Here is a 22765-nt window from a genome sequence, read left to right on the forward strand (position 1 = left end):
TTCATCTTTATAGCCACCGAAGTTCCGGAAGACCGGAGAGTGGCTAATGTTGTTCCATTGTTTACGAAAAGTAGCAAAGACAAACCAGGGAATTACAGGCCAGTGAGCCTGACATCAGTGGTAGGCAAGTAATTAGACAGGATACTGAGGGACAGGATCAACAACAACTTGGATAGTCAAGGTCTAATTAGGGATAGTCAGCATGGATATGTGCACAGGAAATCATGTCTGACAAATCTGCGTTCTTCGAAGAGGTAACCAAGAGGATGAATGAGGCTAGAGCAGTGAATGTTGTCCATATGTACTTTTGTAAGACCTTTGACAAGGTCCCACACGGCAGGCTAGTCATGAGGGTTCGGTCGCATGGGATCCAGAAGAATTAGCTAACTGCATTCAAAACTGGCTCGATAGTAGGAAGCAGAGGGTGATGGTCGAAGGTTGTTTCTCGAACTGGAGGCCTGTGACTAGTGGTGTGCCACAGGGGTCAGTGCTGGGACATTTTTTATTTGTTACTTACAAAAAATGATGTGGATGTGAATGTACAAGGCATGACTAGTAAGTTTGCAGATGATACAAAATTAGGAGGCATCATTCTTAGCTAAGAAGGTTATCAGAGGGATCTTGATCAGATGGGGAAGTGGGCTGAGGATTAGCAAATGCAATTCAATACAGATAAATGTGAGCTGTTGCACTTGGAAAGTCAAACCAAGGTGGGACTTATACAGTAATGGTAAGGTCCTGAGGCGTGTCGTGGAACAGAGGGACACAGTTGGACAGGACGGTGAAGGTGGCATTTAGCATGCTGGCCTTCATTGGTCGAAGCATTGAGCATAGCAGTTGGGATGTTATGTTATAGTTGTAAAAGCTGTTAGTGAGGTCACATATTGGTGTACACTTTTGGTCACCCTGATATAGGAAAGACACAGTTCAACTGGAAATTTGACTCCTCTAAACCTTTGCTGGCTTTACGTTAAGTCCAAGTCCTGTTTATTGATCAAAGGAGAAAGTTTCTTCCCGTGTACCCTGTCCATGCCCCACTGTTTTATACATCTCAATCATGAGTCCTCTTAAACACCTCTGCTGCAAGGAAAACAACCCCAGTCTGTCCAATCTCTCCTCATAACTGAACCTTCGAGTCCAGACAACATCCTGATAAAATCTGACCATCCTTTCCAGCCCTAGCACATTCCTCCTATAATGTGGATTACAGAACTGCACATATATTATTCTTGCTGCAGCCTAATCAAGGTGTTATACAGTTTCAACATAACCTCCCTGCACTTCAACTCTATGACTCTGCTAATAAAGACAGGTATATCATATGCCTTCTTCACAAGTTCATGTGCTTTGCTTAAAGTACTTGTTTTTTCACATGCACACCAAGGATTCCCGATCCTTGATGCTTCCAAGGGTCCTATTGTCCATCATGAATTTGTTTGACTTGTTCATCTTGCACAAGTGCATCATGTCACTTATCCTGATTTGCCGCTAATCAGCCAATCTGACCAGCTGGTCTATATCCTCCTGTAATCTTCACTGCTTACCACTTAATTTTCATATCATCTGTAAACTTACTGATCAACTCATGTACAATCATGTCTAAGGGTTCTTAACTCTCAGGGTTCGAAGATTTGGAATTTTCTACCCTAGAGGGTTACATAGAACATTACAGCACTGTACAGGTCCTTCGGCCCTCGATGTTGTGCCGACCTGTCATACCAATATCAAGCCCATCTAACCTACACTATTCCATGTACGCCCATATGCTTGTCCAATGACGACTTAAATGTACCTAAAGTTGGCGAATCTACTACCGTTGCAGGCAAAGCGTTCCATTTCCTTACTACTCTGAGTAAAGAAACTACCTCTGACATTTGTCCTATATCTTTCACCCCTCAATTTAAAGCTATGCCCCCTCGTGCTCGCCGTCACCATCCTAGGAAAAAGGCTCTCCCTATCCACCCTATCTAACCCTCTGATTATTTTATCTGTCTCAATTAAGTCAACTCTCAACCTTCTTCTCTCTAATGAAAACAGCCTCAAATCCCTCAGCCTTTCCTCAACTGTTGAACATATTTGAGGGTGGATTAAGCAGAATGTTAGTGTCTCAGCAGATCAATGGATATTGTCAGAGAACAGGAAAGTGGAATGAGGAAGCACAGCCATGAAGGTTTTGAAAGGAGTGGGGGATTGGTCTCAACAGGCTGAACAGTCTATTATGAGAGCTGAAAGGAGCAAAGAAGTGGAGAGTAGGGTCAATGAAGATGCCAGACAGAGGGAGATAAAAGAAGAGGGAGTAGGGAATACTTAATCACTTGTTGGTTGTCCAATTTCATAAGTACTAAATGTGAATTCCATTCAAACCAACATGGACAAACATTCACACTTGCAACTTAGCAGCAAAAATGAGTGCCTCAGACACATTTAAATTCAACTGAAAACTTAAAATAATTTTGAATTGAAATACAGACTTCCAATTAAAATTTCTCCTTCCCATTCTTGGATAAATCACTGGCTGTAAGTACAACTCTCCAACTCCAGTGAATATGTGCAGAACTCAATGTCCAAGTGCACTCTATTAAAAATAAATCAAGAGTCACTCTTACCTCTCTCTTTCTCACCTTTGTTCAACTTTCCATTACCTTGCTTACTGTTCTCGTGGTGAGATCTGTTGCTCTCTGGCACACTCCTTTGTCTTTTCCTGAGGCCTCCCTGCACTGTTCCTCCTCACTGCAACAGCATGTTACGTTTCCACCGAGATACTTCAAGAAGTGGGACAAGCAGTCTTTTCAGCTCCAGGTGGAAAGTGTTTACCTCTCCAGCTGTTACTCAGCAGTTGACAGTCACCGGTAAGACAGCTGGTGACGCTAACAGTACTGAGAGAGGTCAAAAAAAAAGCAGTGATACTAATCCACAAGGGCCCTCAATGAGCTGGAAGTGCTGTCTTCATTTTGTGCTTAAAGGTTTGTGTGGGCCATTGGGCAATCTGTGGAGATATCCTGGGTGACCAGGATAGAGTCAGAAGCAGCAGCAACAACAATCTGCCCAAGATCTGGAAATATCAGCAGGGAGTGCTGTATAGATTGAAAGTCAAAACAACTGACTGGAAGATGTAGGCTGCCACGTTTAACCATTTAGGAAATAGAATGGCTGTTTGCGAACAAAGTGCCAAGTGTTACCAGCTGCCTCTCAAGGTTGGGATCACAGCTTGTCTTGAGGCATGGAAATTTTCATGTTGCAATCAGAACTTCTGGCAACTCATTATAATTCATTGAGGGAATCTGAGTTAGAGTTAAAGTTAAAAACTACAACAAAACCCTTCTTATACCAGGGCTAAGGGTACACTGTCTGGGACAGTGTGCAATAAGATCTGGAATATTGTTACAGTCAAAGCTCCCTTTCAGCTATTGGACAATGGTCATTCATCCCGAGCAATGTGCGTACAGTGATTGAACTGCTTCCTCAGGCATTTCTGAACTAACTGGGTCACAGTTTTCCATTCTGAAAGCAGATCTGCTGTTCTCTACTCACCACCCTGACCAATAAGAAAACTACCAAGTGGCTTCTTCCAATGCTATACTGCAGGTCTGTAAAGCCCTACAATCAACAAGGTGACATAGGGACCTTTTGATCCAAGTCATTCATTCGCCAGTACTCAGGAACTGGCCCATTGTCAATACTGCTTCAGAATCAATTCTTCCATAGTTCAGTGGTCTTTCACATTTCCCTTTAACAGTATGTTTCCTGCTCTATACTAAGCTTATGACATGTTACAATGCTGTTTGAAACATTCTCTCCCACAGTTCACAACTCCCAAACATGTAATGACATCCTTTAGCCGAAACAAATCAGTAGAAGTGAGCAATTCATATGGCCACGCAAATAACTGGTGATGTGCTCCTTGAGCTGGGTATGCTCATTCTGGTAGTTTCAAATTGAAGTGTCAAACATCGATGCAAACAGCATAACTAATGAGGAAATAGAGGCTGAAGCTGGCAATAGCTGACAGCATTACTTACTAGCCAGAGTTGAAAAACAATTTGGATTTTGGCAGATTCACTGCTTATCTTTACTAGTAAGTCAGACTCATGATCTATGAGGTTTGGAATTTGCCTATACTGTGGTGAACCACAGGATGCACTCTCACTTTTATGTTGAGTTATGCTGTTAACTACACGAAGCAATTATGGAATCTACCGTCTAAATGAGTCGTAGGTCAACATATGGTCATCGATCATCCAACCATCGGCAAGTACAATTGTACCAAGTGAAGATAAAGATCACGGTTTTGTTTAATCCTCGATAGAAAACAGGCAGTGGATACTTAAAGTATACAAACAAACAGTGACAGCCATAATAAGCCAATACTTAAACCATAAGTCCAAAGTCAGTCCGTGGTATTAACAGATGACTGACTAATCACAGATTAATTGAAGGGACCTGAAGGGCCAACACGATCAACCACTTGGTTCTTGGTAAGTCTGTAAAACAATACCGGACCCAGCTGGGCAAGCGGTAAGCATCCAGTGCTCTCTACTGGTGAAGTAAATGTTCATTGTTTACCCTCATACATAGGATCCATGTGGTATCACCGATGTTACAATGCTGAGAAATTGTGTATCATACGTATTTGTAATTAATTTCAATTGGACAACGCCAAACATAGTTGATGTGTGTGTTAAGAATGGAATCCAGGAATCAGCCAATTTTGTCTGGTTTTCCCAATCAACTATCAACCGCATTAGCACTAAGTTCCTACCCATGTAACAATCTCCTGCTGAATCATTAAACAAGATTCTTACCAAAATACCAAGAACATTTGTCTAGTAAGAGCACTTTTCAGTAAAGTCAAAATCTTGTGTCATATCCAAGGATTCTACCTGATCAACACAGTAAATCAGTGAAATAACATATTTTACATCTCCAAAGCACCCTACTGCAACTGGAAATTAATTATTCTATGTATCAGAATTATAAAACCAGTCTTGATTTGACCCTACACAACTGTCCTGATTCCTTTCTCAATCCACATTAAATTACTTAAAGAAGTTCTAACACCACTCAACCCACCACTTCCACACCTAAAAATCAATAAAACAGAAATTTATTGTCATGTGTACTCTTACATGAAAAATAGTGAAAAGTTTTTAAGTCGCCCCACCACGGCGCCTGTATCAATGACCTAAGTCATACATAAGTTAAAAAAAAATAAAGACAAAGTTTGACACAGTTCAGCGAACGGCTCCAATTAACTATAACCAGATATCATTCATCTTCCAACACCTACCCGTACAATTTAAAAATCCAAGAAATTCAATGCAAGAGAAAAGTTCTGCCTTCTACTACCATACACAGTACAACCAAATTAAACCAAACTAAATTTATACTGTCAGATAAACAGATACCAAATTCAAACACCTATGCCAACAAGTGAATCAGATGTAATTAAGTGCCAGAGCCTACACTGCCACTACATTAAGTCTCAAATCCCTTCTAGTTCCAGGTTTTGCTGGAGTGTTAGTAAAAACAAAATCATTGCTCATCTAGTTCATTTCAGAGCATTCTCCTAGTTTTAATGATTCTAAAGTTGTTGACTAATCACAGCAATCGATCTGCAATAGACTCAAAACACAAACTGAGCTGAACACCCAAGTGTGGAAAGCTTTGTCAACCACAGAGTGAAAGTCACCTGTGCTTTCATTATGCTCATTTACAAGATGCAAATTTAAACATGGCATGTAGACTGAACACATTATATAGTAGCTAGGAGGCAGCAGTACAGCGTACATCAAGATCAAGACAGGATGTCCAACAACATCAGTCTTGCAGACAAAAGGCTGTGTACGTGCAACTCTGTAGTGGACAGCACAGATAAAGAGCATCCAGATCCAGAAATTCAAATTGACAGAAATGGCACCAGTCTCGGATAACTGAGTTACAGTGAAAAGCCAAACGTTAAAAATGCAGTGTATCTGCAACATGGCAGTGCCCAGGACATTGAAGTGTCTTTTGCAAATATCACCTTTACTGACAAGTGCACTTGTCAGCTCTCATGAATGTGCAGAGAGATTTATAATTAAAGCTGCACTAGCAGCAGCACAAACTAATTGGAGGAGGCAAGGAGAAGGGACGATGGTGCTAAGGAATGAACTTTTCCACTTTGCTCCCAGCTCTGGCATTAGCTGTGGTCAAGATGAAGTGCATGACTTGTCCTCGGATTCTAGCAATGAGCTTTTTCTTCCAGTCATTTCTAGTGCATCAGGACATTTCTTCCAATTCTGATGTTATCTGTCCTGGCAGCCTATCAACGCTAGATAAGTGGCAATCTGACCAAATTTAGAAGCCAGGATGCTTTGCAGCAGGAGAGGAGGAAGGAGGAAAAAAAGGAGGATCAAAATGACAAAAAGAAATTATGTGGAGAGTGCTGAAATTCATTATTCAGGATTTACGGAAGCTGAGAATAGTCCTTCGCTCCATCTACCTGGATTGGAGTAACTGTCAAGTCCCTGAGATGAAAGATCACACTATTCTATCCAATTTCATCTTTGCTACCTGCCAGGCCTTTGATTTTAATTTTGTAAAATGTGTGTGCCTCCCTTTTTCCGCAATACCGTCACAAAACCAGTATTACCAACAGAACACTCACCAATGAATCCATATCCTTTATGCTTCCCCGTTGTGGGGTCTCGGGCCAAGGTGCAGGATTTAATCTTTCCAAAGGCCTCGAACACACTTTTAATGTCATCATCCGACAGATCCGGGTGAACGGACGCGACATAAATTCTGTTAAACGCCCTGGCTTCCTCTGCAAGCTGGTCTATGATTGGTTGAGCTTGTCCTATGTTACTCGGTCTGCCAACCTGTAACAAAAGAAACCCCCGCCAATTACAGACCAAGCTAGAAATGAATACGAACCATGCCACTTCTCCTGGAAAACACGGGCTAGGAATTGAGATGCCACCTGAAATCTTCCCGGGACATTGCGAGTACCCCAGAAACATTAGCAAATGGCACCATTAGTCATGAAATTGAGTGCATCTCTCAGTCTGTTCCCATCAGGAAGAGGCCATTTTTTGGTTAAAGATTATTATTGAACCGACCTCACTCATTAGGAACACTCGATTTGAGGGTTCAAAAGAAAAAGCTTCGTGTGTTTTACAGGAGAGCATGTAGCATGCTGGCACATCTAATTAAAGGGAAACTACACCTCATTTAAAAAACAGTAAATTTCCTGCTCCCACACACAGTCCCCTGCCAAGTGCTCCGAGTTACACGCTGCGATGCTGCGGAGAAATCCACCCCGTAGCCTCGCGTTTGTTCACCACCAGGAGGGAAAGGGGCAAGGGGAGGGAAGCAGATACACAGTTCACGCGCCGACTCACAGTACATTCTAGGTAGAATGACATCACTGCAGCTGCACTGTACAAACCTTCCACAGAATTTACTTACCTGTGGAAGACTTGTACAGGGCAGCTACAGAACAAGCAGACCAGAGTGATGCCACCCTACCTAGAATGTACTATAAGTAGGAGAAGGAACTGAGACACCAGGCAGTGGGAGAAAATGCAATGTCACGAGCTGGACTTCTCCCCAACATAGCAGCGTACAACTCAGAACAATTGGCAGAAGTCTGCGCCTGACAGCAAGCTATTGAAACTTACCACTTTTTAAATGGGCTGAAGGCCCCTTTAACAGATATCAAATACAAGTGGTTGTTTGTATATGTTTACTGGGAGTGCCCTGACTTGTTCCCCCAGCCAATCGCAGGACATCATGGTGGTGTGATACTGTCTATCAGCACTAAAACGCAACCTGCTGCGGAGACAGGCCAGAACTATCACAGTAAACATACTGGGTGGTGAGAAAGAAAAGATCAGAGACTGGTTTCAGAACTTTTGAGCATTTATTATTAAAACAGGAATTACAAGTTGATTTGGTGTTGGAAGGAGAACACGCATCCTCCAATCAATGTGAAATGTCCAACATGACAGATAACTTTTTAAGGAGGAGGGGAATGAATAGAAGGAACTGGGAAAGGTCTTGAAAAATAGAGTATTCCAAGTATTTCATCCACTGAAGAGTAATTTATAATTTATCTGGAGCATGAAATGAGAGAAAAACTTTGGAAATGTGGGTCAGCAAGAGTTCCACCTAAAATTTTCCTGTGGATCACTGTCAAAGATTATAAACCAGCTCCAAGCACAAAAGAGCTTAATGCTCCAAGAACCAAAGGAGGTTTGGGATTGTAACGCAGGCCATCAGAGAGCAGCTGAACAAGATGAAAACATCTAAATGTGCAGATGGAAAAGTAATCAATAAGTAAGACCAAAGAATACAGATGTCCTCAAGATCAGTAATGTCTGGATCCTAAGGTTCCAGACAAAGCCAGATGCCTCCTTTTGCTCTCTGTGGCCTGGGATGCTAGGGTTCACTAGGTAGTTCCACGTGGAGTCTTCAGTCTTCAACTACAATTAAACAGTAGATTTCTTGTCTAGTAAAGGTCAATGTGTGACCCACAGCAGCCTATATGTTTCACTGGAGGCAAGTAAGCAAAGATCATCACAGTGCCTGCTGAACGTTCTCTTTTGTATCTCTCACAAAAGTTTTCACAGTCAGCTGCCAATGTGAGCAAGCCAAGAAAAGATGCCATGTACTTAATGAAAAGAACAGACCTATTGTCAAATGAGAAGTAATTTTTAAAAAATTACTGGGGAAAATAAATACTTTCATTCCAAAGAGAGAGAAAACCATGACCCTTGCCCTTTGCTCTAATCCCAGGCAAATTTAAAATATCAGGCTGGCTCCTGGAGGTGCAGTCGCTTAGAATGTCGAGTATTCCCACTGGCTGCGGGCACCTTAATGCTGGAATTTACAGCTGCTGATCCTTCTGAACAGAATGGCTGTCGGACTGGTGAGGAGGGAGAGGTCTACAGCCGAGTCCTGTTCTACATAAAAGCTTGGAGGAGACACAAAGAAAAGAGAGGTCGTTTCTAAGCACATAATAGGAATGGTTACGGTAGCATTTATAAAGTCAGCAACAACCCAGAGCTTAAACAAAGTCACCAGAAATCTGCTTCTATCAGGCTGGAGGAACTGACGTCAATCTTGGCAGGATCCATTGTAAAGCCATAAAAAGGGGCTTCTCCCCTTGACCTCCACCCACACTTCACCTACATCATTACCATGCCATTAGTGTCCTAGGAGACATTATTTTTTTCCCGGCTATATACTGAACCTTCATTCATTCGTTTGCCTAATGCCATCCACAGGGCCCCCACAGAATAGAATATATTTCCCTTTTTTCTACAGCCCTTCCCTCCTTGCATCCATTTTTACATCCCCTTCTCAACTAAGCTATTCTTTATGGTCTCCTAGACATATTCATTTTTCTGCTCCATCCCAGTCACACTAATGCTTCAAAAATCTAACATTATGTTCACATAAGCTGGTTAGCAACTCTGCAACACTCTTCCTTGTTCCTATCATATTTGATTCAACCCACCATCTGGGAATCCCAACCACACCCTCATATACTGGACCCATCACTCGCCTCAGGTGAGTGCGCCTTCTAAAGTGTCACAACAATGTTAGTTCTCGGTTTTAACGGCGTTATTCAGCCAACAGGCACAAACCACAGTGAACCCATTTCTGTATTCTATTAAATAGAAGAATTAAACACTGGCATTGCCAGAATAAAAGGGTAAATATGTAGCCTGGCCTTAAATGGGTTATTCTAGCTCCTTCATGCACACCACACGGGGTGGACATTTGGACAGCACTCTGTGGCTAATTTGCCAAAGTCCACTGTGCACTACATCAGTTCCTCCATTTATGCCACATTGATTGCAGCCACGAAGTTTCAGCAATCCCATAACCTATCCCTAGCCTTACTTACCAACTCTGCTGATAAGTCTAAGCTGGTGCAAATAAGCTGTGGTTGACTCTGTGGGTCCAGTTGTCACAGCTGATGTGCAGAGGTGACCTTATTAGCAGCTATGGCACGTACTGATCTATATCAAATGCGCCTGTGACTCAACACCCCATAGCAATGAAATTGGAATATCTTGTATGGGATTAAAGCTAAGGTTAGAAAACAAAAAGAGCTGACTTTGGTGAAAGAAATGCTACATCATTAAGCGTTCAACAGAATTCTGGTGGAGTCATCCAATTTTTGACTTGATAGATGGGATAACGAACAGTGAAGAAATAAAACTGGCCACTTTATACAAACTATTTAAAAAGCAAAACAAAATCAGTTTTGTTTTGCATCTGAAGGGCCTGCTTCAGTCATTGCTGACAAGATGATAATGCAATGAGCTTTCATAGTTGTCACCAAAATACCATATAGATTGCTGACTGTATCATTAACCAACATGCATCCATAAGTAGACAATCGTCATGTGTTTATAGGAACAATGCAAATCAGCGGGATCCTGGAGTTTTCTGACCTGAAGTCACTTTGTGCTTTATTCTTTTACTGGAGCACATTGCATTTCATCGTTGTGTATTTGGAAAAAATTAAAAAGAATTGAGAGTTTTGTGGAGACTCTAATCTGACGAGATAACTATGATTTCAAGTGATGAAGTCGCTTACCTTAATGTTTCTGCCTCCCAGCATCACTGAGTTCATCTGTTCAAGAGCAAGCTGAGCTGCCTCAGGAACTTCATACTCCACAAAGGCAAATCCCTATAAGTAAAAGGAATGGCCTCACTCTCAGCTCTTCTATAGCAGTGTAATCTACAGATCTCGTGCCAGTTGACCCCCATCACCTTGCATACATAAAATGAAGACTTTGCAACCTCATGCTAATCACTTATTGAATGCTTAGCCCAATATGACAGTAGGAACTGCATTAATTTGCTGTTTAAATTTTTTAGTGTTTCTTTGCTAATCTTATTGGACAAACTACTTGTCAAGGCCTGCAATCATGCGAGCACATTCACATTGACACAGATCAGAAAGCACCTCTGGCTCATCCCAGTTTAGCTACAATCCTGCATCAAGATATTTCATAACAAGCCCAAAAAATGAGGAAGAGTCAAGGCCCGAAACGTCAGCCTTCCTACTCCTGATGCCGCTTGGCCCGCTGTGTTCACCCAACTCTACACCTTGTCATCTCAGACTAATTTAATAGTCCTTCTCTGAGAAGATAACAGGAGGCGGCCATTCAGGTCAATTCTGTTTTACTATTAAATCAGACTCAGGCTTGAGGTCCCTTGCTATTGCTGCCTCAAGAAAATCAAGTCTCATCTGAAAATTTTAATCCTGCATCCACAGGCTTTTGGGAGAGAGGGGTCCAGATTTTCACTGGCCATTGAGTGAAGAAATGCTTCTTCACATCATCTCTAAATGGCCTAGCTGTGGATTCAACCTGCAAATTTGGTTTCTGTTCATTGACCCGAACCAATCCATAAGACCATAAGACATAGGAGTGGAAGTAAGGCCATTCGGCCCATCAAGTCAACTCCGCCATTTAAATCATGGCTGATGGGCATTTCAACACCACTTCCCTGCACTCTCCCCATAGCCCTTGATTCCTTCTGAGATCAAGAATTTGTCGATCTCTACCTTGAAGGCATCCAACGTCCCAGGCCTCCACTGCACTCTGCGGCAATGAATTCCACAAGCAATCCCTTTGCCATTGTGAACACCTCAATCTGATGACAGTGCTTGAATTCAACCTGTCTCCATAATTTAACCCCTTTAACCCCAGATTCATTTCCGGGAATCTGTGTCACAGCCTGCAAACAACATATCTGTCCTGTTGCATGGTGGCCAGAATTAAACAGAATTACTCTAGATATAGAATAGAATTGAATCCCTACAGTGTGGAAACAGGCCCATCGGCCCAACAAGTCTACAATGACCCTTGGAGCATCCCACCCAGAACCATCCCCCGATAACTCACCTAAGCTACACATTCCTGAACACTACGGGCAACTCGGCATGGCCAGTCTACCTAACCTGCACATCTTTGGATTGTGGGAGGAAACCGGAGCACCCGGACGAAACTTACGCAGATACAGGGAGAATGTGCAAACTCCACACAGGCAGTCACCGGAGGGTGGAATTGAACCCGGGTTCCTGGTGCTGAGAGGCAGCAGTGCTAACCACTGAGCCATCATACCGCCCCTATGATACGTCCTGGTCAAACTTCTGGAAAACTTACAATTCCCTCACTTTTGAATTCCAATTTCTGAGGTTCAGGTAAACAACTCACTAATTTTTTTTCAGTTATCCTGCATTAGCTTTTAGCAACTTTTCTATGTGGTCTCTCATACGTCTCTCCAGTAAGCAAACGAAAGTGGAGATGGATAATCCTGCACTGCCCACAAACTTAATCTAAGCACATATGAATTAAGAGCAGTGAGGCATTCACCATCTCAAGCCAGGTCCGTCATTATGGCTGATCTGATTATGGTCTCAGTATCCTGCATATCTCGATACCCTTTAATTTCCTTGTTAATAAAGGCCCAGCTTTGTCCACGCAATCTGCTATGCCTCTTCAGAACTTCCTCTTGAATTACACCCACAACAATTTCTATTTGGTCATCCCATGTCACTGATAGATATTGAATGCAGGATGTTCAGCATTAACTCCTGGGGAACACCACTTGTCACAGCCTGCCAACTGCAGATCATTCTTTTTATTTCACTGTTTCCCACTTCCCAACTAGTTCACCTTCAAATATCTCCAATTTCATGCAAACTCATTTTTGCTTACACTTAGTGTAGACCCTTACCTAACGTCAACTGGAAGATCACAACGATCCCTCCTATTGACTTCAGTCAAAAACGGAACCCAAGTGAGTAAATTTCAGCCATATTCATTCTCATCTTCCAAAGGTGACTGCATTTACTCACAGCACCAAAAGTCCAGAAAGCTAACATCACATGCTCAAAAAGGGAGAAGGAAACAAACTCAAGCCAGCAACTTTATCAATAGTGGAATTCATTACTGAGCGCAGAGTGAACATGTAGAAAAATACAGCCAGTCAGGAATAGAGCATGATTTTGCGAAGGTTAAAATAAAGTGAAAGTGTTTGCTAGCAAATCATGAGGCAACACAAAGTGTTTAAAGTGGCCAAAGAATAAATACAGGAGCTAAAGGGTCTATAACAATACACCACAGAAGCCTAAAGTTGGGAAATTCGGTACAAGAGGGCAGGACCGTTGCAAATTTGTCGAATTCCTTCCAGGTTTAGTGGTCAAGGTATAAACTATTTCAGCTTTAAGGATTAAACTGGGTAAGTGAACGAAGGAACAAAGGGAACAGTGCAGATAAACATGTAAACACGCTGAGTGAAATGTAACACTTAGTTTGGTCTGAATGGCCTGTTTTTGTGCTAATGAAGACAACAGATTTTGAAATAGCACTGAAGATTAAACCAATGAATAATTGTACACACCAACAGACTCTTAGGTGCCCAAAGGAAGATTATTATAGACTTAGAGAAAGGCACATGACCACTTAATGAGTGACTATCTAGGACAAGGGTATGAGTTCTATTTAATTTTGGCTCATACCCCTTGGTACAAGGGATCAAGTTGGTGGAAATGGGAGTTGAATTTCTTCCTCTTGCGTGAAAATTCATAAAAACAGAAGTACCATACAACACAAAATAAACTGCTGAAACAAGTCGAAGTTTTATCCTTCCTCAAACAATATGCTAGGGGCATGGATGCACTACTGATAATTAATGAAAACTAATACTTCCTCAGATTACATTAGATTAGATTCCCTACAGTGTGGAAACAGGCCCTTTGGCACAACAAGTCCACACACCCCTGAATACTACGGGCAATTTAGCATGGCCGATCCACCTAGCATGCACATAGAACATAGAAAAGTACAGCATAGTACAGGCCCTACGGCCCACCATGTTGTGCTGCGGATTAATCCTAATCCAAAAATAAAATAACCTAATCTACATTCCCCTCAAATCACTGCTGTCCATGTGCATGTCCAGCAGTCTCTTTGGACTGTGGGAGGAAACCCGAGCACTCGGAGGAAACCCATGCAGACACAGGGAGAATGTGCAAACTCCACACAGACAGTCGCCCGAGGCTGGAATCAAACCCGGGTCCCTGGTGTTGAGTCACCTCAGGAAGTCAGAGATGCAAAGGAAAGACAGGAAAGAAAAATTAAGATAAACGAAACAGCAGAACAAGCTTCTGGACTTTTTCTTGTGCTCACTCAGTTCTCTTACTTTAAGGAAAGAGAGCTCCAACTTCTCCAGTCTTAAAACCCAGTGCTCCCAATGTTACCTACGCGGCTCTTCTCTGCATCACCTCTAGATCTCTCTGATAGCTAAGAGTCATATCAGACTCCAAACATTAACTGATTTCTCTCTCACACAGGTTCTGAGTTTTTCTAACATTTTGTATTTGTCTAGTCTGACTGGTACTCTATTCCTGTCCTATAATTCAGAATTGGCCAGTTGATTGCTGCTCCAGTAACAGGCACTTTGAGCACTCAAGCCAGTAAACCTTGCCATTTCCATCCATCCCTTGACTTCACAGTATGATATACCTCCATCTATTTAAAATCATGAAGTATCAATATTCAGGATTAAAATGAACAAAGCAAACTGTCCTCATTCTGCATTTGTGACAGTGTTGTGGCTCCATAGTTTCAAGATTTCCCACATTACTTCACTGCAGCCAGCTTGTTAACTTATGTTTGATGTTAGTTCCCCAGCCTGCTAATTCTCACGACTATCTTGAGTCAAACTAGAATTATGGCCAAGATCATTAATTTCGGAAGAAGGGTCCCAACTTGAAACGTCAACTTTCCTACTCCTCTGATGCTACCTGGTCTGCGGTGTTCCTGCAACTCCACACTATGTTATCAAGATCATCAAATGTTACTTATCCCAGAGACTAAATTGCAACACTGTGGGAAACCCTGCAAAGAGATCAGCTTAGCTTGAAGTGGTGGGAACTCCATTATGGTTAGGACCCTGAAGATGAATGCCAGTTTTAGCAGCACTACTTTCACTAAGCCTCTGGTGATACTGAGCTGTCGCAGTGTTTCTTGCTAACCAGCCCTCAACAATACAAAATCATGCAATGAAAGAAAAGAGAACCTTGTGTTTCATTGTAACAGAGTCCCATGACATGTCGATGCTCTTGATTGGCCCAAAGGGAGCAAAAGCCTGTCGGATGGTATCTTCCCCCAACTCATAGTAAATCGATCCAACGTAAACACGACACATGATCGCCAGCGCACGCTGTCTCTGTGCTGCCATCTGATCCAGAAAGGGAACAAAAGACGTGTGAATATGTACATCCAAGCAACATTCATCTGAACACCCTAACAGAAATTCTGGACAGTAGGGACAAGTAATAGAGCATTACGGCAGGTGGTTAAATAACAGGCTGTATCTTTCAGGCAACTTATCTGCTAAACTGCAAATGCAGATCTCAGTTAACAAATGCTGTACAAAATAATTAGCTAAATAGAGAAAAAAAACTAGCACTTACTGTGGATAGTACAGCCTCAAATAAGCACATTTCAAGTTGTCAAAATGCTCCCATTGGTTATAACTCATCTTTTACAGTATGCAATGTCAAACCACCAGTTTAAAGAACGGCAGAAGGGATGCTGTCACTTCACCTAAGCTGCAGTCTCTGCTCACACTGTGCTCCAATGAGCTGAATGGCAGGGAGTCTTTGCTGCAATCCTATCCTATCATCTTATCTGCAATCTCATTTAGTGGACTTGTTTCACAATGGATCAGCACTGCTACACCAACTGCACTCTCACTCTCAGACTGAGGGGTAAGTTGGGAGAAGGTTGGAGAAAGCAAGAGAGATTCCCAAAACTGTACTACAATAGGATGTGCCATCAGACGGTCAGCACTTGGGAACTCTAAGCCAGTTCAGCATTGGGGTTGACATCTCAATCCTTGTACAAGGGCCTCATCGTGGGTCAAAAAAAAGGGAAATGTTTATGGAATAGGCATGAACAAGCCAATCGCAAAATCCCACGGCACTAATGGCGATGAAGAGGCGGCCTGGGCTATGTTCTCCCCTGGAGTGGGAAGGAGACATAAAGCATTGCTGCAAATTTAGAAAGGTCACAAGGGGACAGGGAGAAAAGAGGGAGAAAGGTGGGGGGGTGGGGGGGGGGGGTGGGGGGGGAAGAGAAAAAAAAACAAAGCACAAAATTTCTATCCACCCCTTACCACCACTTCCACAAAAAGAAAGTTGACAAAACAGTCGTGGAAATTGTTCAAAAAGCAGTCCAGATGTGATGAGAAGGGAAAACACACAGACATGCAAATGTCATTGTAAACTGTAAGCCTATTAGTGCACGCTTCCTCGAAGCTTAACAATCCCACTTTTAAGAAGTACAACAAAAGAACCCCTATGAAAAACCTCCAAAAAATTGAAGTTAATCAAACCAGTATTCTCAACAGAGAAGAGCAAGTGCTAATTTCATAGCAATTTTAAACTTCTGATAACATTTGCAGTCTCTTTCTCACACTCCCTCTCTATTCTCTCCACACCGCCTGACGAACTGTCTAAACCATTAGAACCAGCTGTTGCCTTGTACGCCTGCACAGGTGCTTACTACACCAGATTATGACCACTCTGCAGTAGAGGAGCTAAAATTGCTTACTGTGGGCTTTAAACCAAAAAAAAATCACACTGCTCAAGACATTTTCAAAACTCCAAGTGTTAGTGCTTTTTGACAGAAGTCCCTACCTGATCTTTGGAGTCGAGACAATCGCACAGTTCCCAGCATGCCCATTTTCGAAAGGAACCCAGTGTCTGATGAGAGGAAGTCACTTATGAAAAAAATCTAATAAAGCCTTTTTGTTTAAATTTGAGGTGACAGTAAGTGTTATGGATGTCGGTACGCCAGAGTTCCCACTAGGATTTTTAAAATTTAAATGGACAGAATAATCAAGTCCTCTTTGAGTTTTTGTACTTATTGGCTAAAACCAGAATTACTGATTTTCGTTATTAGTGCACTCTCCCATAGCCAAAACTTCCATGTATACTGCACTCATCACATTGAGAATGAATAAGGTTAGATACAGTGAAGCCCCCTTATTGTTACTTCTCTATATCCCTCTTTTCACACTGTCTAGTATGCCACAAAACACAAAACTGGTTCCACAGTCAGTTTGGTTCAATCAGTATCTAGTGCTTTAATCTGATTTGAGTCGACCCTGTCTCCCCTCCCCCCTCTCAGAAGTGATCGGGACACATGGGCAATGTTATCCTCCCATCTCTAAAGATGGCTGCGCACTGACAGAATCGTGATGATTTATTTGAGGAAAGTCATTATAATCACTAAATTTGCAACAAAATTCACAAATAAGGTGAGGGAGGGAGAAAAAGAGTGCTAGCAGAAGGGCGTACGGAGTGGAAAGTTTAAAAAGAAATGGTGTACAGACCACACACTGAAAAGGACCCAGAGTATAAGCATCCAGCCGACCTAGAGCCATTCACCAAAAGCACAGCAACACAGTTCTACAGCAGTTTGATGGGCTGAGTGTGACAATAAAAGGGCTTCCATATGGAAAGCTTTTCACTATGGGACTTCACTATTTTGCTTCTGGATTTATTACGATACCCACTATCCGTTCCCCCACCTTTAACTATTCTCAAAAGATCAGAGACAGGGCAAATCTACTCAAGATTTTAAAATAATAGGAACCCTGATGTACACGTACACAGTTTCAAGTAAGCTCAATATTTTTTAAAAAAAGGAACCCAGACTCCAATCAGAGACAGACTCAGGTTTTATATTACTGAGGTGACAAATAAAGTGATAATGTGAGCACACAAACAGTTAGAATGATGAAGACTTCAAACAGGAATAGAGAAAGTGTCCACAACCCAGTATTTGAACTGTCAAAACAGCAAAACTACTGGATTGTAAAAGAAAAAGAAAATGAATGGATAACAAATTGCAACTGAGCTCCAACCAATAAGCTGGGGCACTCCAGCCTAATACTGTTGGTGCAAATTTAGTCATTGCAAGAATTTTAACAAGTTAAGAGAGGCACATGGCCACTGCCATTGTTTAACACCAGTATATGCATTAACACTACTGCCTATAGAAAACGAATGAGTGGGAAATGCTGCTTTACAATGCTGTAGCAAATCCTGAAACACATTTATCTACAATGCAACCCTTTTTTCCATAAATCCTCCAGCACATTTAAAACCTTGCTTCCATAACAGATGAAAGCAGAAGGCAACTGCGTAATAGCTGACTGGAATACGGCAGTGTAAAACACAACACAGTCCAACACAGTACCACTATAAATTTACAATATTAATAGTTCCAATGCTCAACTTCTAAAGCACAACTTTCATTATTCACATGTGTGTGAAGGATCTGGGTTGGAATTATGCCCAAGAGAGCCCACCACCCTCCATTTGGACTTGTGCCTGTTGCAACAGTGCAAATAGACAATAGGTGCTGCAGTAGGCCATCTGGCCCTTCGAGCCAGCACCACCATACATTATGATCATGGCTGATCATCTACAATCAGTATCCTGTTCCTGCCTTATCCCCATAACCCTTGATTCCACTATCTTTAAGAGCTCTGTCTATCTCTTTCTTGAAAGCATCCAGAGAGTTGGCCTCCACTGCCTGCTGGGGCAGAGCATTCCATACATCCACCAATCTCTGGGTGAAGAAGTTTTTCCTCAACTCTGTTCTAAATAGGTTCAATCAACATTACTATTCCTACCATTCTCAACCTAACAACATCTACATGCTGTCCCTTGATGACATCATCCAAAAACATTAGGTTCCACACGTAGACTGACTGCTCCTTCAACAGCACCTTCCAAATCTGCAACTCTAGCACCTAGAAGGACAAGGGCAGCAGATGCCTGGGAACACCACCAGCTGCAAATCTCTCAGTATCCTGGCTTGCAACTATGTTCCCTCACTGTGTCAAAATCCAGTAATACTTGCTCTAACAGCAGATGGTGAAATCAAATTCAATAAACCAACATCCTTCAGGGAAGGAAATCTACAATCTTTACCTGGTCTGGTCTATGTGACTCCAGATCCAGAGCAATGTGGGTGATCCTCGACCACCCAAAGACTGCAGTGGTTCAGAATGCAGCTCCACATTCTCCAGGGCAATTAAGGACAGGCAATAAATGTTGGCCCAGCCGGTGACACTCATCACTTGAATAAACAAATAAAATTTAGACCACACATCCACTTCTTCACCCTCCCATCATGTTTCATCTCTCAATCTGCAGGTCCACCATCCAGTGCTAGATAAGCAGTCAGCCAAGAAATATTGGGAAGACAATATTGGGACAGGGTTGTTAAGAAAGCATATGGTGTTTTGGCTTTCATTAACAGGGGGATTGAGTTTAAGAGTCGTGAGATCTTGTTGCAGCTCTATAAAACTTTGGTTAGACCGCACTTGAAATACTGCGTCCAGTTCTGGCCGCCCTATTATAGGAAAGATGTGGATGCTTTGGAGAGGGTTCAGAGGAGGTTTACCAGGATGCTGCCTGGACTGGAGGGCTTATCTTACGAAGAGAGGTTGACTGAGCTCGGTCTCTTTTCATTGGAGAAAAGGAGGAGGAGAGGGAACCTAATTGAGGTATACAAGATAATGGGAGGCATAGATAGAGTCGATAGCCAGAGACTATTTCCCAGGGCAGAAAAGGCTAACACGAGGGGTCATAGTTTTAAGCTGGTTGGAGGAAAGTATAGAGGGGATGTCAGAGGCGGGTTCTTTACACAGAGAGTTGAGAGAGCATGGAATGCGTTGCCAGCAGCAGTTGTGGAAGCAAGGTCATTGGGGACATTTAAGAGACTGCTGGACATGTATATGGTCACAGAAATTTGAGGGTGCATACATGAGGATCAATGGTCGGCACAACATTGTGGGCTGAAGGGCCTGTTCTGTGCTGTACTGTTCTATGTTCTACACCTTTACATCCTTACCACAAATTCCATTCCCTAACCACTAATTTTCCTTTCTCCCTGCCCAGTGATGCTGATTAAAGGTTAGATATTGTATTTGTCCCACTCTTTCTGGAACAGTGACCAGCAAGTATTTAACTGAAGATGCCTGTGGAAAGAGGCATTTTGAGTTTGTGACAGACAATATGAACATATTAATGTTAAAAGCCTGGTTTTCAGTTTGACTCAGAAGAATCAGGGACTGAGTTCAGACAACATCACAAATTCATAAGTTTTAATTTTCCTCTGAGCAGAAATTTTTCAGTTGAATTCAAGGGAAGCTAGTCACCACAGCAGAAATGCTTAGTTTGTGAAGGTTCAAGGCTAGGACAACTTGGAAAGAAATTTGCAAATTATGAAAAATGAGAAAATTTAGGATAACAGACTTGTGAAGAGTCCATGTCAGTAGATACAGTATGCTCGGAAATGTTTTGACGATCCATGGTAAGGAGTTGAAAGGATTCCTTCAAGTAGAAACACTCAAATGAGATGTAAATATAATTTCTCTGGACTGGAGCCTCTGTAAAGGATAGTTTTGAGAAATATGTTCAAACTTTGCTCTGATGTTTATGTTAAGCTATTCTCAAGTGCAATATCAACAAGATTGTTTCATTTCTTTTGTGTTTTGTTATTCACTCATGGGGCATAGATGTCTCTGACTGGGCCAGCATTTACTGCCTGTCTGTCATTGCCTTGAGGTATTGATGGGGAGTTATTTGCTGCAGTATCCATAGCCTAGTGACTTGCTCTTGGAGCCAGTACTTATGTGGTGAATTCAGCTGAGCTTCTGGTCAACAATAACATCCAAGATGTTGATAGTTGGGTGTTCAGTGATGGTAACACCATCAGACGTCAAGGGATGGTGGTTAGATTATTTCATTGGTGATGGTCATAGCTTGGCATTTGTGTGGCATGAATAGAACTTGCCAGCCCAATCCTAGGTCTGGTCCATATCTTGTTGCATTTGAACATGGACTGCTTCAGTATCTGAGTCGTCGTGAATGATGCTGAATGTTGCACAATCAGCAAAATCCCCCATCCTTATGATGGAGGGAAGGTCATTGATGAAGCAGCTGAAGACAGTTAGGTCTAGGACACTACCCTGAGGAATCCTGCACAGATGTCCTAGAGCTGAGATGACCGCATCCTATATCCACAATCATCTTCCTACGTCCCAGCTATGGCTCCAACCAGTAGAGTTTTGTGACAATGCTGTAGCTTTAAAGGCTTTGTTCTAGTTTTTGCTTTGAAGAGAAGTTGTAAAGCAGAGGTGCCAAGCAATCTGGGGTAATGTAAGCAACTTGTGAAGCCTTGGGTTTTCTTTTAAACAGGCTGAAAATCAGATCCAGATTGCTGGGTTTTGGTTTCTTTCAGCAGCCATCAGAAGTTATTAGGGTCTCAAACAATTTGGAAGCTTCAGTTAATGCCTCTTGGCTGCTACTCTTGTTGAATTTTCTATTGATGTTTTCCCCTCCTGGATGGGAGAACTGCATGTGAGAATCTGAACTTTCCTTTTTGCAAAGGGGTGTGTTTGTGGATGTTACTATATTGGAACAAGCAATTAGTAATAATTACAGTACCTATTATGTTTTCCAATAGTTAAGTTATTGTAAACTCCTCTTTTTCATTGGTTGTATGTTTAACTATAGTGTTTAAATAAATTGTGTCTTGATTAACATCTATTAGTTTGACCAGTTGCATTTTATTTGGAACAGACACAACTTTTTCCTAGTTTAAAGGCAGATGTAAAGAGTCTAGGCTACCTTAAAATATTTTGAGGGGGCCATGTCTGATCAATAACAATTTGTCCCCTGATACACACAGATTTTCCAAAACAATATGGTGTGAGGCTTAGTGCTTCCAGGTGTTCAATGACAGGTGCACTGTCTAGTCTTACTTCTGTGTCAAGACTTTGCAGTAATTGACACAACTGAGTTGCAAGGCCATTTCAGACAGCATTACTGTGGGACAGGAGTCACACATAGGCCGGACTACATAAACATGGTAGATTTCCTTCCTTGAAGTACAATAGTTTATTGAATTCAAATTCTACCATCTGCCATGGTGGTATTCAATCCTCAGTCTTCTGAACATTAGCTGAGTCTCTGAACTAATAAATCTAGTGATAATAGCACTAGGCCATCACTACTACTATTGTTTAAAAAAAAATCTGCAGCCTTTAGAAAATGTGTTTCAGTAATTAAACTGCCACATTGATTGTTAATTTGTTTAGTTAATCAAGTCAGATTTCATTCTGTGTTCTAACTTGTGGCTTGTTTGGGATCAAGATTAATTGAATAGGGATAAGTGACAGGGATGATGCAACAGTGGATTACTGGAAACCATTAAAGCTAAATAGAGATTAAGCAGAGAACTGAAGACTGAAGTAAAAGCAAGGATTTCAGAAGGATGAGATACTCGAAGTGGTTACTCATCCTTTAGAATTAGGAGGGTAGCTTGAAATTGTTAAGTACCAGAATCAGCAACAAAAGCAGTTCTGAGAAAAGGTCACTGGCCCCAAAACTTCGTTCTTTCCTTCACAGATGCTGCCAGGCCTGCTGAATTTTTCCAGGAACTCTATTTTTGTTCCCGACTTAGAGCATCCATTGTTGTTTTGTTATTTTTTCCTAGAATCAGGTATGATTCTATGAAAAAACTTGAGTTGGAGGAACTGGAGCAGGCCATTCATCCCACTAAGCCTGTTCCACCATTCAGGAATATCATGGCTAATCTGTGGCCAAACTCTATTGTACCTTTGCTTAACTAAAATTTCCCTCTCCAAATTAAAAGCAACAACCAAC

At 41.9% G+C, this 22765-nt stretch overlaps 1 protein-coding gene across 2 annotated transcripts in view; it reads right to left on the reverse strand.

Annotated features, from left to right (window-relative positions):
- Positions 1-22765, reverse strand: part of LOC125461245 (poly(U)-binding-splicing factor PUF60) — a 68100-nt gene that overhangs the window by 18255 nt on the left and 27080 nt on the right. Inside the window, exons 4-7 of one of the 2 annotated variants that reach the window (XM_059640943.1) lie at positions 16715-16780; positions 15091-15252; positions 10595-10687; positions 6647-6860 (exon numbers count right to left, since the gene is read on the reverse strand). In XM_059640943.1, the coding sequence (XP_059496926.1) occupies positions 6647-6860; positions 10595-10687; positions 15091-15252; positions 16715-16780 (535 nt within the window). The remainder of the gene's footprint in view (positions 1-6646; positions 6861-10594; positions 10688-15090; positions 15253-16714; positions 16781-22765) is intronic. The other variant, XM_059640944.1, reaches the window with a different exon arrangement.

The sequence above is a fragment of the Stegostoma tigrinum genome, chromosome 2 (genome assembly GCF_030684315.1).
Source record: "Stegostoma tigrinum isolate sSteTig4 chromosome 2, sSteTig4.hap1, whole genome shotgun sequence".
Classification (NCBI taxonomy): Eukaryota; Metazoa; Chordata; class Chondrichthyes; order Orectolobiformes; family Stegostomatidae; genus Stegostoma; species Stegostoma tigrinum.